The sequence below is a fragment of the Ascaphus truei genome, chromosome 4 (assembly GCF_040206685.1).
Source record: "Ascaphus truei isolate aAscTru1 chromosome 4, aAscTru1.hap1, whole genome shotgun sequence".
In the NCBI taxonomy this organism is placed as follows: Eukaryota; Metazoa; Chordata; class Amphibia; order Anura; family Ascaphidae; genus Ascaphus; species Ascaphus truei.
Genome location: NC_134486.1, coordinates 328,994,497 through 329,013,581, shown reverse-complemented (window position 1 = coordinate 329,013,581; position 19,085 = coordinate 328,994,497). Strand labels below are relative to the sequence as shown.

At 43.0% G+C, this 19,085-nt stretch overlaps 1 protein-coding gene across 4 annotated transcripts in view; it reads left to right on the top strand.

The window, feature by feature from the left end:
* The window catches only part of SMAP1 (small ArfGAP 1), a 421,957-nt gene that overhangs the window by 180,464 nt on the left and 222,408 nt on the right, over positions 1-19,085 (top strand). For all 4 annotated transcript variants that reach the window (XM_075598066.1, XM_075598068.1, XM_075598067.1 and 1 more), the window contains one exon: positions 4,535-4,610. In XM_075598066.1, the coding sequence (XP_075454181.1) occupies positions 4,535-4,610 (76 nt within the window). The remainder of the gene's footprint in view (positions 1-4,534; positions 4,611-19,085) is intronic.

Here is a 19,085-nt window from a genome sequence, read left to right as displayed (position 1 = left end):
ACAGCTAAAAACCGCGATCTGTGGTCTGTTGGCAGTGATCGGAGGCGTGGGGGAGTGGCCTAAATGGGGTGGGTGGGCGTGGCCATGAACTTGCTAGGCTTACAGTTGCTGCACTACCATCGGCTCAGGCGATCTCCCCTCTTGATTGGCTCCCAACGCACCATGTGACCGCGTCGCCGCATGGGAGCACAATCTTGTTGTATCCCCTGCTGCCTGACGCACCACAGCACCTCGTGAGCCTAAATAGGAGACTACGACACGCGTGACGCCGTCACCACCGGGGACCTGGCCTTAGCTTTACTAATAGGCTGCACTCAGAGTATCTTTAATTTGAAGTCAAGCTGAGGTCAGGGGGCATTTGCATCCTGTTATTATGCAGCCTCTAGTTTGCAAGAGCTGCATCTCTGACGTGGATGGTCACCAAGTGTCTGAGCACCATCCTCCACATAACCATATTAACTACTTGTGGGGATTTGTCTTTGAAGCATTTACCACTTAAAGGTGCAGTGCCACATAGTGAGCCTTTTGTGAAATCAAACCCCTCCCAAGTCTCAGCTCACCATGCTTACAAACGGATGTTAACAAACTATACTTTTAAGTGTCAGATTTGGGTTAAAAAGACGTTGGTCGCCTATTGATGCAGCTTCCTGTCACTGTTATTGGCTTAGTTTGGTCCTTGCAGGGATTGTCCCTTTAAAGCTGACCACCGACCTGGTGGTGCAGATTTAAAGCGCCTGACAATTCTATAATATGTTGTTTCCACGCTGTAACAAACTGAAAAAGATAACATGGTCCTATCCACTCCCCCCTTGTTCTGTATTTATTAGCAGAACTGATGTTTCCCATCATTGTCTGTCACTTCTAACTATTCGCAATTCTTCTTAAACTTCGCTATATTCTGTCAGTCCTTTCATGGGATCCAAAATGCGGTCTCCTTTTTTTTCTTTTCTTCTAACACTGTCTGAATCATGTTTTCTAGCTGGGGGATATTTTGTCCTATTTAATATTCTGGTAGTTGAAGTATGGATTTTTCCTAAATCATGAATGTTTCATAAGACAAACAATTGAATCTTTTTTTTTTTTTTGGCTGATCAGACTTTAATGCAAAGCGTAAATCTGATAATGCCCAAAATCTGTGACTTCTATAATCAGATGCTGTTCCCAAAAGAAAACCGATCAGAAAGCCTTGATCCTCTGTTCCACCATTTCTAATAGAAGATTGTGTTCTGAATGTGTTTATGCCTATGTATCATATATATAATAGCAACAATGTCTCACAGATTAGAGAAATTATACCGCACAGGTTTAATACAAATATTGTAGATTGCTTTTTGTTGTTGATCCTCTTGTGCCTGAGCCGCGCTGCGTCTGCATTGCACGGACCCCTCACCCAGTCCTGCAGAGGTTAAAGTTTCCCTGGCGATTTATAATTGAATATCCTCATTGTGGTGCTCTGTGCCGTGCAACTGTGAAAGGTTATTACATTTGCGATCAGGGAGATTGCACAGGCCATGTTGTAAAACAATGAATAGCACAAAGATGTAAACGCTGCACATTAATATGGCAGTATGCATGGGGAGCAACAGGCGTGTGAAGTCGCACTGCTGCTCGGAAACTCATTCGTTGCAAGACAATGTTACTATAATACTGCAGCATTCAGCACTTGGGCTTCACTGGTATAGTCATTGAAGCGTAATCGCTCAGTAATCTGCGTGCGTGTGTGTATATATATATATATATATATATATATATATATATATATAGCAACTGTAAATATTACTGTATGTTCATTTGCATGTCTTAGACAGGTCTGCAACCCTGTCTTTCCCCATTATCGCCCAGCATACAGCGCTTCCACTGCAGCAAGGGATTCTGGGAAATGACATGCAAATGAGCACTCAGTGCCACCTTTTGTCTCAAGCTCGTATTACACAAGCAAATCCTCTTTGTGAGTCATTTCCCAGAATCCCTAGCAGTGTACATGTTTCTGAGAGCACTCGCTTTAGTCACCATGTTTGGCTCATGCAGAAATGACTGTTCAATGTATTGTAAAGGGCTATGTACCTGGTGCAATGTTAATGTCTCTCTGTTTGTTGCGGTATGAAATGCTGATACTTTGCTGAGTGAAAGGAACGAGGTTCCGAGCAGGAGGGGTCGCTGACCAGTTTTGCCTTTGTCACGGCGGCTCCTGGGGGATAGGTGCTTGTTCTTGCCAGACTGGGAGCTGGGCGGTTTGAGCCCGGGGGGAGTACGAGTGGACGAGGTCACTTATCCATGACGTAGAACCCGCTCGCGCAGGGGACACGAGGTCAGCGGCTCGGGGGCCGGCTGACCCTCCCCCTCCTGGAAAAGGAGCACCCTGGCGGGGAGTGGCATTTACCCCTCTTAGTTTTATGTATAAATAAATAGCCGCGGCCATTTTACCTCCAGTTCCCTTTTCCTGTCTTATATGTGGGTACGAGGCAGGGGGAGAGGGGACCGCCTGGCAGCCTCCCTGGTCATGTGTTGGCAGCAGTAAAAGAAATAAAAACTGCACACCCACAGATGTAGCCGACGTTATTACCCGCGATAACGGACGTTGGTGCACAAAACAACGTGTTCTGCCCCATGCCTTTATTTTCACTAGCACTACTGTTAAATAACAGCACTAATACAGCACATAACATTGCTGGTGTAATACCGACGACTATATCTGCACACGCGCGCTGTAATCGTCATTTTTCACATTAGATGAAAAGGTCAACAAGACACCACACCGAGTAATAAGTAAAAAAAAAAAAAAAAAAAACATTTTCCCGGGTGTGTACACAGCAAAGGTACTGTGTATTGTACTGTACTGACTATTCTATGTCACAGAACACAGCAAAGGTACTGTGTATTGTACTGTACTGACTATTCTATGTCACAGAACACAGCAAAGGTACTGTGTATTGTACTGTACTGACTATTCTATGTCACAGAACACAGCAAAGGTACTGTGTATTGTACTGTACTGACTATTCTATGTCACAGAACACAGCAAAGGTACTGTGTATTGTACTGTACTGACTATTCTATGTCACAGAACACAGCAAAGGTACTGTGTATTGTACTGTACTGACTTTTCTATATCACAGAACACAGCAAAGGTACTGTGTATTGTACTGTACTGACTTTTCTATGTCACATAACACAGCAAAGGTACTGTGTATTGTACTGTACTGACTATTCTATGTCACAGAACACAGCAAAGGTACTGTGTATTGTACTGTACTGACTATTCTATGTCACAGAACACAGCAAAGGTACTGTGTATTGTACTGTACTGACTATTCTATGTCACAGAACACAGCAAAGGTACTGTGTATTGTACTGTACTGACTTTTCTATGTCACAGAACACAGCAAAGGTACTGTGTATTGTACTGTACTGACTTTTCTATATCACAGAACACAGCAAAGGTACTGTGTATTGTACTGTACTGACTTTTCTATGTCACATAACACAGCAAAGGTACTGTGTATTGTACTGTACTGACTTTTCTATGTCACAGAACACAGCAAAGGTACTGTGTATTGTACTGTACTGACTTTTCTATGTCACAGAACACAGCAAAGGTACTGTGTATTGTACTGTACTGACTTTTCTATATCACAGAACACAGCAAAGGTACTGTGTATTGTACTGTACTGACTTTTCTATGTCACATAACACAGCAAAGGTACTGTGTATTGTACTGTACTGACTTTTCTATGTCACAGAACACAGCAAAGGTACTGTGTATTGTACTGTGCTGACTTTTCTATATCACAGAACACAGCAAAGGTACTGTGTATTGTACTGTACTGACTTTTCTATATCACAGAACACAGCAAAGGTACTGTGTATTGTACTGTACTGATTTGTCTATATCACAGAACACAGCAAAGGTACTGTGTATTGTACTGTACTGACTTTTTTATATCACAGAACACAGCAAAGGTACTGTGTATTGTACTGTACTGACTTTTCTATATCACAGAACACAACAAAGGTACAGACATACCCCGGTTTAAGTACACTCACTTTAAGTACACTCGCGAGTAAGTACATCTCGCTCAATAGTCAAACGGCAGCTCACGCATGCGCCTGTCAGCACGTCCTGAACAGCAATACCGGCTCCCTACCTGTACCGAAGCTGTGCGCAAGCGGGGAGAATATAGAGCCTGTTACACATGCGTTATTTACATCAGTTGTGCACGTATATGACGATTGCAGTACAGTACATGCATCGATAAGTGGGGGAAAGGGAGTGCTTCACTTTAAGTACATTTTCGCTTTACATACATGCTCCGGTCCCATTGCGTACGTTAATGCGGGGTATGCCTGTACTGTGTATTGTACTGTACTGACTTTTCTATATCACAGAACACAGCAAAGGTACTGTGTATTGTACTGTACTGACTTGTCTATATCACAGCAGCTTGCGACACGATGGCTGATGCGGAGTCACATCTGTACGTAGTCAGCAGCAGCATTAAGGGCATCTCGTGTGTTTCCTTAACGTTTCTATCAGATCTGTGGAGTTCTTCATCAGAGACAAATATGAAAGGAAGAAATACCACAACAAAAATGCAGCTAATGCCATCAGTGTAAGTAATCTTTTTTTGTTTGTTTTATTTGCTATTATTACTTTTAACCCTGTCACGGGCAGAGGCCTGCAAAGCGAGAGCAAATGTGTGGCAGCGAAGGGGTTAATCGCAAAGGTAATTAATTTGACAGTAGCAATGCAACCTTTTTACTTCCTTGTTTCTTGTGATTGGGGCGATTGTGCATCCGATATTCATATTTGGTGTTAAACTTTTCATGATAAAGTGCCTCTTCATATTTAAAGCAGCTGTTCCACCTTGCACCCCCTTCCTCCTTTTGTTTTTATATATAAATAAATACATATATTTAAATTATATATACACACACACACACACGTGGGAAGCAGGGGATCTCCTGAGCTGAACCCCAGTAATTTCAGCTCGGGGGACCCTCTTGCTTCCCATGATCGTTATCGGGAAGGTGCTGCCGGTATTTCATTAAAGTTTCCAACCCCTGCGGCACATGGCCAATAGGACACCGCCACAACGGATGATAACTTAAATTTTATTGAGTTTTTCAAAGATATAGTACAACATAACATGCATATCATTTGTAACATGACTGCGAGAGAATTAATCTTACAACACATGTTAGGCGGGCAGCTTTTCAGGGCATTCCTGCTTCAGCACAGTTTGCTCAATCAGTCAGAGACTGAGCCACTGATTGAGCCACCTGTGCTGAAGCAAGGATCTCCTGAAAACCTGCCCGACTGGGGGGAAAGGGGGGTCATGAGTGCTGCAGTTGAGCACCCCTGGTTTAGTTGAGTAACAGAGTAAAAGTGTGTTAACTAGAATCTTGCTACATTTGTTACACAGACTGTACATTTCTCAATTAAACTTTCCATGATTGCACATAATAATCTTGAAAATGTCATCCTGGGTTCTGGTGACATTCTAAAGTCTTGAGTGAAAATGTCATCATGTAATACCCTGCTATGGAAGTTTACAGTATATGTTGTTATTTATTGTAGACGAAAAAGATTGTTATTCTGAAAATCTAGTAGTCTCTGTCTGGCCAGTTATTCATCCATTTCACAATTGAATAGCAGTTCAGATCCAGATTAACTGACCTTGGGCGAGTCTCTTTATTCCCCTTATTTTGTAAAAACGTCACAGAAATATATTTTGTGTAAGAATTAATTGAATTTCGTTAAGTGTGTAGCCCATTCATTGTAGTCTACTGTGCATCATTACATAGGGATCAATTTTAATTTGTACAGGAGAGAATCAACATCCATGATGATCTCTTGTGATAATACGTGTTAACTTTTGTTTGTTATTGTCAGAGACTTTTGCTTGGGCCTTCTTACTTCTATATTTCAAGGATAGAAATACATATAGCTAATCCATTGAGGTTTCATTCTGATACAACCCAGACACCACACCTTGAAATTACGTCCATTCTTCTAAACTTTAATCTTTATTATTACTGTATTATTGTTATATTGCACTTCTCCTACTTTCTACAGTATCTTATTGCTGTAGCATTCCCATTTTATCTGCTTGTAGACGTGCATTTTATATTAGAGGGTTGTTCTTGGTATACTCAAACTTTCAATATATCAATTGAAATATATTGGTATGCAGCGATTTGGTCGTCTGAAAGCTATCGTTGAGTTTTGCGGAGCGACTCATGGGAGCCATGCGTCTGGCTTTCCCTTTGTCTGATTTCCTTTTTAATGCTGGTCAAATTTTAATGACTTCAAATGTAAGCTTAAATCGTTGACACCAGGGCTTCTCACTTCATTATTTATGCATTTATGCATGCTGAAGAAACTGTGAACAAGTCTGGATTTGAGAAGCTTAGTCTCCTACTCCATATGATGAGGAGCAGGTTAACGGAAGTCAGCAATGCAGCCGCTTGCACTCCCTTGCGAAGAATCCCATGTCCCGTTAGCACAGTACGTTACCGCACTCATCACTAGCAGCCCCGATCTGTTCCGGTTTGGAGTAAGACGTTTAGTTCAGAAAAGCTTTACTAGTATTACTACCTATCAACAGAAATGTACAAACACGCACACAGCCCCGGCATGCTCAGAAGCCAAACCCAGCACAACATATGTATGGGCTAATGAGATTGTGACCTCATGTAATATGACAAAAGACAAAAAAGCTGCAGTGCTGCATCCAATATGATGAATTATATAGCTAAATACTTATCTGTTTTTCTTTTCATAAGCGAGGGTCATTTATTTACATTCTTTGACCAAATCATTTTAAGCTTGCAAACTACGCCAAGGTGTCCCCTCTTCGGCACGCCCTAACACTACTGCACCCGCAAAAAGCTCTCATAAACTCCCTAATGGAGGGAGCGTGTCTTATTAGACTGTTCATTCACAGGCGCATAACTGACTATGCAATCCATTAGTGTCTACATAAATATGTGCAGCACGGCTCTAGACAAAGGAGCTATTTGCACTGTATTTAAGGCTTTGCTTGGGAAATACCTGGCTTGGTGAGATTGAAGTAACACAAGTACTGCCTCAGAAGATTTCCCAGGCAAGAAAACACCAGCAAATAGATGTTACCCCCTAATCCCATTTTCTCATCTAACTAATCCAATTGTTAAATCTGTTGAATGGAGCACATTTTTTCATGCCAGTAACTAAAGTGAAATGCTGCTCTTTCTCTTCCTCCGGGTTACATTAATGTAATTATGTGGTGGTACGTTTCATTTTATTTTATTATGATTTTAATTACATTTATGTAAATGTACTAACATTTCCATTTTAGTCTGAATCAAGTGCTCTTATTGCTTTCTCATTTTTATTTTATTCCATGTGCTTAGTTTTATTTTAAACCGGGTTGGCCTTGGGCAGAATTTTACAATACAGGGACAATTCCCCATTCCGGTAAACTTTCTGTTAATTACAAAGCGGGCCAGGAACGCATTCTCCCTAATTTAGTATGCAGATTGCGTCACCCGCCCCCCCCTAGGTGTGTTAACAAAAAGGAAGCGCACATGCAGCTTTGCAGCTCTTTATAGGTGCATAGTCTCTAATGCAGGGGTGACCTACTCCAGTCCTCAAGGGCCACCAACAGGTCAGGTTTTCAGGATATCCCTGCTTCAGCTCAATCAGTGGCTCAGTCAATGACTGCACCACCTGTGCTGAAGCAGGGATATCCTGAAAAGCTGACCTGCGGGTGGCCCTTGAGGACTGGAGTTGGCCTCCCCTGCTGTAGTGTTAGGCTGTTGATCTGTCAGACGAGCCGCGTATGTCATTAACACAGTAACAGCAGTGCAAATATATTATTATCATAATGCAGCAGCAGCAGCAGCCGCCTACTATTCCCCTGGGTGCCTGCTGCAGTCCTGAGAGATGTAACTGCACTTAGCAGTTCTTTAGTTGAAAGAAATAATTTGGCAAAGAAGATTGAAAACAACATCAGTAATAGGTGAATGGTGTTGTAGGGGTTGAAGTACTGATAGATTTAAAGACTTATTTCAGTCTATAAAGCCAACACGCCATTTATTGTGTCTGATAACATAGCATATAAAGAGGGTGTTGGTATACCTGGCTTAAAGAAGATCAGGTTTGGACCATTGGAGATGTATTATTAATTCCTTCTGAGCAAAAGGTCTTTGTGCACAGTTTATGCAACAAAGCTTATCCTGACCTGATGGAAGATTAGACTACTGGCCATATTACATGGTTTTACTGGAGAGTTAGCCTTTCATTAAAATAAAAATGTGTGGCTTGTATGATGCACAGAAATAAACTTGAAGGTACCTGATAGAGCTTCATCTAAGAATTTGAGACTGTAACTGCACCAAAAAAACATGTCATTATGAAAATATCCTTCCTATAATATATTCCTTTAATATGCATTGTTTTCATTATTTTGGTAATGTGTAGTCACGTTCTTCTCCTAACGGAAGAATGTTACTAGATACTAGATGGGACTGGCCCACCGCTATTTATCAGCCAAAGAAAACTACCTTGCCAATCTGATAAAGAACATCTAATCACCCAGAATGGGTACATACAGTATTACTGCATCGTGTACTAGGAAAAATGTATTTTCTTTTTGATAAGAGCACTGTAAGACACTCATTTTATCCACCACTTATTTTCATCCTACATTCACTGTTTGTCTAATGATGGCATCGCCATCACTTTTTAAGGAAAAGAATGAGATTTAACTTGGAGGGTAATACTTTCCCTGTGGCAAAATTATGGTTTTCCAACCAGTCTTATCACAAAATAAATTAGATAATTTAAAGCTAAGGATTTTTTAATTATTTTTTTTATTATATACAGGCATCTATCTACTAGATTAATGGGTCTCTGGCCCGAGCCAAACCAGGCCTTTTGGAAAACCCTTTCAGTATCTTGTTCTGATGAGAATTGGGTCCATTCATGTGTGCAAATGCATTGGTTTTAATGCAGTTATCCCTAAGGAGGGGAGGTTTGAGACCCACTGTCCTAGATTAAACATGGCATTGTCATTAGTTTACGTTGGGTTGTGGTGGCAATGCACTGTTAAATAATGTTTCAGAGGAATCCTTTTGGTGGATACCCTGTAACCCATAACATAGCTGTTTACTGTAGCTAAAGATACGACTGTACTGTATGTAAATATTTGTTCAGCATTTTTCAACTGCTTACTATGCCACGCTCTTTAATGTTTCTTTCATTTGCGGCTTCAGGCCAAATGCATGCTAAGTCGCTCCTTTCTGTGCCAGCGCAACACATCCATTGCTCACATTTGTACAGAAAGCGAGGATTCGTCTGTATGTGCTTTTTCCATCAGACAAAAATAACTGAGGGCCATTCCATAAGCGTTCTGTTCTTTCACCTATTACTGATCACCTGCTCTGCTGCCGTGGGATTGGTGAACTGTCTGCATAGATGAGAGGTATCATTTCTGTAGGACATCAGCAATGCAGGTTGGGGCTTTTACATGATGCGTGTTGACTTAAGTGCCTGAACCTGACCTGGTTTGGAGTTGCACGGCGTTGTTGACTTGATGAGACAGTTGCTCCTTAGGGATGTTAGCATTTTTGCATAGCAAGGTGGCATGCACATAACCTGGTTACTCTGTGTTCATTCATACCTTGTCATTTTGCATTCAGTCCTGTTTTGTTTGTTTTTTTAAATTTGATGTGTGCCAAAATATTATATTTAATGCTATTCTATTGATTTATTTTTTTCATTATCTTTGATTTTTTTATTTTCCATTTTTTTTTAGTCTTTCTCTGCTAATATTTTTAGGACAGTAATTTAGGTGAGAGCCGTCTCTTTTCCAGTGAGCAAACATTCACACAGATGCTCCTGTTAGCATAACACAGACCAAAATTCCAAAGTCCCCATTAGCCAACCAGTCACACAGGGTTTGCAGTGAATCACTGGTTCTGATCTGAAAAATTGCCAGGTTCTAATATGATCTAATCTCTCATTTTAAAAATGGTTTGGCAGAAAATATATTCCCATTGGATTGGAAATGTAGCAGCAGAAGGAGTTCATGTGTTCAGAAATACCAGGGCGTGTGATTTGACATTGATTGATTTCTAGCAGTAGTTTTGGCACTTGTGCTGGCTTTTGATCGGTAAGAATACTGTCAATATGTGAACTAGGAAAGCGCGATATTTTATTCCGTGTTGTGGGATGAGCGATTAAACCTACTGTATATTCCGGCGTATAAGACGACTGGGCGTATAAGACGACCCCCAACTTTTCCAGTTAAAATATAGAGTTTGGGATACACACACACACACACACACACACACACACACACACACACACACACACACACACACACCACTATACATATATATATATATACACACACACACATCACTATATACACACACACACATCACTATACACACACACATCATTATACACACACACACACACATCACTATACACACACACCACTATACATATATATATACACACACATACACACACACACACACACACCACTATATACACACACACATCACTATATACACACACACACACCACTATATACACACACATCACTATATATATATATATATATGTATATACACACACACACACACACACACACACACACACACCACTATATACACACACACACATCACTATATACACACACACACACCACTATATACACACACATCACTATATATATATATATATATATATATATATATATACACACACACACACACCACTATATATATATACACACACACACCACTATATACACACACATCACTATATATATATATATATATATATATATATATATATATGTAGAGGTATCAGTACCGTGTTAGCCGAGCTTCAATAATCAAAAAATAAATAGATGATACCGTTCTGTGGCTAACAAAATGCTTTTATTTGTGCGAACTTTCGAGATACACTGATCTCTTCTTCCGGCGATGTTACAATGAATGAAGCACGGATTACTTAAAAACAGTGTCTCTTGGAATGTTATCTGTGCTGTTCCTTGCCCCGGTGTGGATGTGTTTTATGGCTAGAGGTGTCAAAGGGTAACTGAAGGCAAGTGAAGAAAGAGTGTGTATGTGTATCAGTGTGAATAAAAATGAATGGAGAGCCCACAGTATAAACAGTGCTCTACACAAGGTGTGTGTGGAGTGAGAGGGATATAAATGGTGTGGGTGGGTGTGGAAATGTGAGAGTTTGTAGCACAACTAAAAGTGTGTGTGGATACTATGTGGTCCCTATTGGTGTATAGGGATGGAAAAATAAGGAGTATTAGTATGTGTGAGAGACAGCTGTGTGTGCATACATATAGCACAGTATGTACAGACATGGCCTTTAGCGCTCATGGGAAGAGAGTTCGCTAGTGTCAGTAATGACTCATAAAATTTCGATCTCTGTTTAGGCCACTGCTAAGTGTCCCAAACAGTTGCATAAATTTGTATTCATGCAACCGTCTCTCTTTCGGGGTTTTAAGATTACACATGAGCAGGGAGAAGCAAAAATCCATCTGGCTCCCACAAACTGGGCGCAACCCCACATTGGACCGGTACATTGAAAGCTTCAGACACAGCGCCAAAACCACCATCCTGGACAAAGTAAGGAAACAAACATATAATCTGACACTGATGGAGAGGAGAGCCATAAAATCGCTAAAGGCCAACCACAACATAACAATCAAACCTGCGGACAAGGGAGGAGCAGTGGTCATAATGAACACCACAGACTACCTGCGGGAAGCACACAGGCAACTCTCTGATTCAAAGTACTACACCCAACTGCAGGAGGATCCAACTAAAAAATACATGCGAGAACTCAACAGGATCATTAAAACACTCCCGATCCACACAAGAGAACAAATTCTGGACCTGATACCAGCTAACCCAAAACCTGGCACATTCTACATGCTCCCTAAAATTCACAAAGAGGGTAACCCTGGGCGCCCTATTATCTCTGGATCTGGCACACTTACCGAGAATATTTCTGGCTGGGTGGAGGGCATTCTAAAACCACTTGTCAGGAACACACCCAGCTATATCCAGGATACCACCGACCTGCTAAACAAACTGAATGCCATTGGCCCCCTCCCTACAGGAACACTACTAGCAACTATGGATGTAGAGTCACTTTATACAAACATTCCCCACGAGGATGGGATTTCAGCCTGCAGATACTTTCTGGGATCGCAGGAGCCACTCACAGAGACAGTGACTAAATGCATTGAATTTATTCTGACCCATAACTACTTCACATTTGGAAATGACACATACCTCCAGACAACCGGGACCGCTATGGGTACTCGGATGGCGCCACAGTATGCCAATCTGTTCTGCGCAAAACTGGAAAGTGACTTTCTGTCCACCTGTCACTTGAAACCCCTTACATACCTTCGCTACATCGATGACATCCTCCTGATTTGGACCTCTGGCGAACAGGACCTCCTTCAGTTCTATGACAACTTCAATACTTTCCACCCGACCATCAACCTCAAACTCACCCATTCCCCGGATGAAGTACATTTTCTAGACACCACCATTACTATAAAGAACAACCAACTACAGACTTCTGTATACCGCAAACCTACAGACAGAGCCAGCTATTTGAGGGACAACAGCTTCCACCCGACACACACCAAATATGCAACCATCTACAGTCAAGCCATACGATACAACCGGATATGCTCCGACACAGCAGACAGAGACCAGCGGATTAAAGCCTTGAGATCAGACTTTATAAACCGTGGATATAACCACAGAATTGTAGACCAGCAAATTCACAAAGCCACCAGAATACCAAGAAGTGATCTCCTTGAATACAAACAGAAGGAGACAAGCGACAGGGTACCTTTGGTGGTCACATATAACCCACACCTAGGAGCCCTACGCAAGATCGCCAGGAAACTACAACCCATCCTCCAGGAAGATACAAGACTGCAACAGGTCTTCCCTGAAGCACCCTTATTATCATACAGACAGCCCCATAATCTCAAGAATATTATGGTGAGGAGTAAAGTATTCAGCAGTACAACTGAATGCGGGACAAAGCCATGCCAGGACCCAAGATGCAAAACCTGCGCAATGCTCTACACAGCGGACACAATACAAATACCACACAAGAATCGGGAATACAAAATCAGAGGAGGGTTCACCTGTTCCTCCAGCAATGTCGTGTACCTCATCATGTGCATGAAATGCCCAGGGGGCTGCTACTACATAGGTGAGACAGGACAGGGGCTAAACAAGAGAATGAACCTGCATCGCCACAGCATCACACGCGGAACAAGAGACAGTCCTGTTGGCGAACATTTCTCTGACTCTGGCCATAAGATGAACGATCTGAGGGTTGCCATACTCAAAGGTAATCTTAAAACCCCGAAAGAGAGACGGTTGCATGAATACAAATTTATGCAACTGTTTGGGACACTTAGCAGTGGCCTAAACAGAGATCGAAATTTTATGAGTCATTACTGACACTAGCGAACTCTCTTCCCATGAGCGCTAAAGGCCATGTCTGTACATACTGTGCTATATGTATGCACACACAGCTGTCTCTCACACATACTAATACTCCTTATTTTTCCATCCCTATACACCAATAGGGACCACATAGTATCCACACACACTTTTAGTTGTGCTACAAACTCTCACATTTCCACACCCACCCACACCATTTATATCCCTCTCACTCCACACACACCTTGTGTAGAGCACTGTTTATACTGTGGGCTCTCCATTCATTTTTATTCACACTGATACACATACACACTCTTTCTTCACTTGCTTTCAGTAACCCTTTGACACCTCTAGCCATAAAACACATCCACCCCGGGGGAAGGAACAGCACAGATAACATTCCAAGAGACACTGTTTTTAAGTAATCCTTGCTTCATTCATTGTAACATCGCCGGAAGAAGAGATCAGTGTATCTCGAAAGCTCGCACAAATAAAAGCATTTCGTTAGCCACAGAACGGTATCATCTATTTAGTTTTTGATTATATATATATATATATATATACACACACACCCCACTATATACACACACATCACTCTCTCTCTCTCTCTATATATATATATATATATATATATATATATATATATATATATATATATATATATATATATAGTGACAGAAAGCAGGGGATGGTAATAAATTCCATATATAGGGCTCCCAGGATACTGAACAGTTTCTATCCTGTCTGGCCTGGGAGTGCAGCCTTATAATACATGCACTCCATCCCACAGTTTTGGGCAAGCGCTGGAACTGAGGGATTTCTGTCACCTGTCATGCTAATTAGAAATCAGGTATGTAAGACTGATTTCCTGTTTGCTCTTGTCTCTTCTCCAGAGCCTGGAAGGCTGCTGAACACAGTGGGGAGAAGCCCCTTCCCCACACAGGTTCAATTGTTCTATTCATTTGGCTAACTCTGCAAAAGTACCTTGTTTTGTTGTTGGAAAGTGGAAAAGCCACTTCCACCCTGAGTTAGGGAAATCTAAGTTAAGTTATCGCTCAGGTGAGCAGCTTTTGTTTTGATGTGTTTTGTTGTATGCACTGTGGCAGTCTCAGTGCCTGGGACTGAATAAACCAGGCACAGCCTGTTTAAAGGAACAGTACGTGACGCCTCCTCATTTAACCTACCCCAAAAGACCGTGTTCTAACCGTCCCGGACAAGCAGCGGAGCCCCGGAGTAAGCTGTTTGTCACATATGGTGGAGAATGCGGGCAGAACACTAAAAGGTCTGGGGGTTAAAGAACTTTAAAAAAAAAAAAAAAAGTTTTTTTTCTCTCTCTCCAAACAAGATGGAAGACGTGGTGAGTGCGCTGGTACGCAATGTCGCTGTCCAGAAAGACGCGAATGAAGCCCTGAAACAGGCGAATGCAAACCAGCAAGAGACAAACCGCTTGCTGAGAGAGGAGCAACAGCGGTTCGCTCAGGGCTTACAGCAGGAACTCGAGATCCTGAGGGGGACTATCAGTAACCTTCCACTGGCAGCGGCAGCCCCAGTTCCGAAAATGACCAGGGCAAGCCACTACCTTCAGAAGATGGGACCCTCGGATGATGTGGAAGCCTATCTTCTCACGTTTGAACGCACGGCACAGAGAGAGGGATGGCCAGAAGCTGAGTGGGCTGGTCTAATCGCACCCTTCCTAAGCGGCGAACCCCAGAAGGCTTACTTTGATCTAGAGCCAGCCAAAGCTAACGTCTATGCAAAATTGAAGTTCGAGATCCTCGCCCGCCTCGGCGTAACCACGGCTGTTCGCGCCCAAAGGTTTCACGCATGGTCCTTCACGATGGATAAAGCCACCCGAAGCCAGATGTATGACCTCATCCACCTCGCCCGGAAGTGGCTACAACCCGAGATCAACTCAGCAAGCCACATCGTGGAACGGTTGGTCATGGACCAGTTCTTGAGGAAACTTCCCTCTGCCTTACGCCATTGGGTCAGTCGGAGTGACCCCCACAATGCGGATGAGCTTGTGGCCCTCGTAGAAAGGTACAATGCAGCAGGAGAGCACCCGCAACCCACAGTCGTGGAGCAACCCCACTACCCGAGGTTCCAGGACTCTTCCAGAGACGGTAAAAGGGTACCGGGGTTAAGGGGAGCTGAAGAGCGGCGACCACCTTCACGCAGCACCAGCAACAGTGGTTCGCACACTAAGGGCAATAGCCAACATGGGGAGCCGGGAAAAGGCTCTAAGTGGGACACAGACTATGTACCTAAATGTGTAAATTGTCATGAGAGGGGCCACACAGCAAAAATCTGCCCACTAAATGATGAGCCCATGCAATGCAACAGCGTGGAACCTTATTCGCTGTTGTCCCAATGTATGCGCCCTAGCCCAGAGGACCCCTTGAATAACCATCTGTGGGCATCTGTAAAGGTTAATGGTAGGAGGGTTCGGGCACTTCTGGACTCTGGGAGCATGGTCACACTAGTGTCCGAATACCTCTTGCCCATTAAGAAGAAACAGGGAAACAGTTCACAAAGAATGGCAATTTGTTGTATACATGGGGATAATCATGAATATTCCACTGTTGATGTTTTTTTTGAAACAGAGTTTGGTTCTTTAGATTTCAAGGTGGGTATTGTACCCAAACTGGCACATGATGTGTTAATAGGCACCGACTTTCCCCATTTTCTAAAAATGTGGTCCCCCGCTCAGAATAGCGCCCAGAGTTCAATAGCGGACCATAACGAAGTATTAGAAGAAATAAATCCTTTCCCGTTTTCAGAAATGGAGGTTGACGAGGGCCCAAATAAGAAGGGGGAAAAGGAGGAGTGCTGTAAAATTCCCTTCCCCATCACTACTTTGGTAGGGAATACCCCAAATCAGGATGTTGATCAGACACTTACCACCCCAGAACCGGATAAGACCCTCGCTGACCTAGAGGTCAGTCCTGGGAGTTTTAAGAAGGCCCAGTGGGAGGACCCCACATTAGAGGTAGCAAGGGGAAATATACGGGACCTGAATAGTACTCTTGGCCAACCAGATAGGTCGCTTACTTACCCCTACTTCGAGGTAGAGAACGACCTAGTATATCGGGTTGATAAAAGAAAATCAGTTACAACTAAACAATTGTTGGTACCACGGACATTCCGTAATGTAGTGTTACACCTCGCACATAGTCATCCATTGGGGGGACACCTAGGGGTGGAAAAGACAAAAGAAAAGGTTCTCCGAAGCTTCTATTGGCCTGGGGTTCTGGCAGAAATTACGAATTATTGTTCCTCATGCCCAGCATGTCAGATCACCGCCCCGTTCAAGGCGTACCGCAGCCCATTGGTACCCCTTCCCATAATAGAGGTACCATTTGACCGGATTGCTATGGATCTAGTAGGACCCCTAATAAAGTCTGCTAGGGGACATCAGCATATATTGGTAATATTAGATTATGCCACCCGATATCCGGAGGCAGTTCCCCTACGTAGCACCTCTGCCAAAAACATAGCAAAAGAGTTAGTAGTTCTGTTTTCCCGGGTTGGAATTCCTAAAGAGATTCTATCTGACCAGGGAATACCGTTTATGTCCCAAGTAACAAAAGAGTTATGTAAACTCCTAAAAATCAAGCACCTCAGAACCTCAGTCTATCATCCACAAACAGATGGTTTAGTGGAAAGGTTCAATAAAACCTTAAAGAGCATGTTACGGCGGGCGGTCGATAAAGATGGGAAAAACTGGGATTGTTTGTTACCGTACCTGTTATTTGCCATTAGGGAAGTTCCCCAATCATCCACAGGCTTCTCCCCGTTTGAACTATTGTATGGCCGACACCCAAGGGGCTTACTGGATATAGCCAAAGAGACTTGGGAACACGAGGTTACCCCTTACAGAAGTGTAATAGAGCATGTTGCCCAGATGCAGGACCGCATTGCTGCAGTCCTACCCATAGTGAGGGAACACATGGAGAAAGCTCAAGAAGCACAGAGGAATACGTATAATAAGGGTGCTAGGGTCAGAATTTTTTTTCCAGGTGATAGGGTACTAGTTCTGGTTCCCACCGTGGAAAGTAAATTCCTTGCTAAATGGCATGGGCCATATGAGGTCTTGGAAAGAGTGGGAGAAGTAAATTATAAGGTAAGACAGCCAGGTAGGAGGAAACCTGAGCAAATTTACCATATAAACCTACTCAAGCCCTGGAAAGATAGAGAAGTCTTGTCAACCCTAGTAACCCCAGGTCCGTCAGAGAGTCAAGAAACTGACCCAGAGGTTAGCATAGCTGAAACCCTGTCCGTTCATCAGAAACAAGAGGTTCAGAATTTAGTGAGCAGAAACAAAGAAATCTTCTCTACACAGCCAGGTAGAACTAGCGTAATTGAACATGACCTAGTCTCTGAACCGGGGGTCCGAGTTAACCTTAAACCGTACCGAATCCCAGAGGCCAAAAGAGAGGCTATAAGTTTAGAGGTTAAAAAAATGCTAAAACTAGGCGTAATTGAGGAATCCCAAAGTGGGTGGAACAGCCCTATAGTCTTAGTCCCAAAGCCAGATGGTACAACAAGGTTTTGTAATGACTACCGGAAACTAAACGCGGTGTCAAAATTTGATACTTACCCTATGCCCAGGGTAGATGAACTTGTAGAGAGACTGGGTAAAGCCCGATATCTCACAACCCTAGACCTAACAAAAGGGTACTGGCAGGTTCCCCTCACAGAAAGGGCAAAAGAAAAGACAGCCTTCTCAACCCCAGACGGCCTCTTTCAGTATAGGGTGCTGCCTTTTGGCTTACATGGAGCTCCCGCCACATTCCAAAGAATGATGGATAAAATTTTAAAACCACATGCTCGGTATGCTGCTGCCTACCTGGATGATGTGGTAATCCATAGTGAAGATTGGCAATCCCACCTTCCAAAGGTCCAAGCTGTGCTCGACGCAGTTCGTTCTGCTGGACTAACTGCTAACCCCGCTAAATGCACCATTGGTCTGGAGGAGGCCAAGTATCTGGGGTATTCTATTGGCAGAGGTTTACTCAAACCCCAAACACTCAAAGTGGAGGCGATACAAGGTTGGCCAAGGCCAGTTACAAAAAAACAAGTAAGGACCTTTTTGGGGTTAATTGGGTACTATAGAAGGTTTATTCCCAATTTTGCGACTAAGGCAACCCCACTAACCGACCTCACAAAAGCAAGAGGACCACTTATGGTAAAGTGGTCCCCCGAAACCGAACAGGCCTTTAGAAGCCTGAAAGAAGCTCTCTGTGCCCAACCAGTGTTGGTCACACCTGACTTCTCCAAAGAGTTCGTAGTCCAAACCGACGCATCTGAGGTAGGGCTGGGGGCGGTACTCTCCCAGGAGTCTCAAGGTGAGGAACACCCCATCCTTTATTTAAGTAGGAAACTAAATCCCCAGGAGAAAAATTACTCCATAGTAGAGAAAGAGTGTCTCGCAATAAAGTGGGCTGTAGAGACGCTCAAATACTACCTGTTGGGGAGAAAATTCCGGTTGGTCACAGATCATGCACCCCTTACCTGGATGTGTCAAAACAGGGAAAAGAATGCTAGAGTGACCAGGTGGTTCCTAAGCCTACAACCCTTTAAATTTT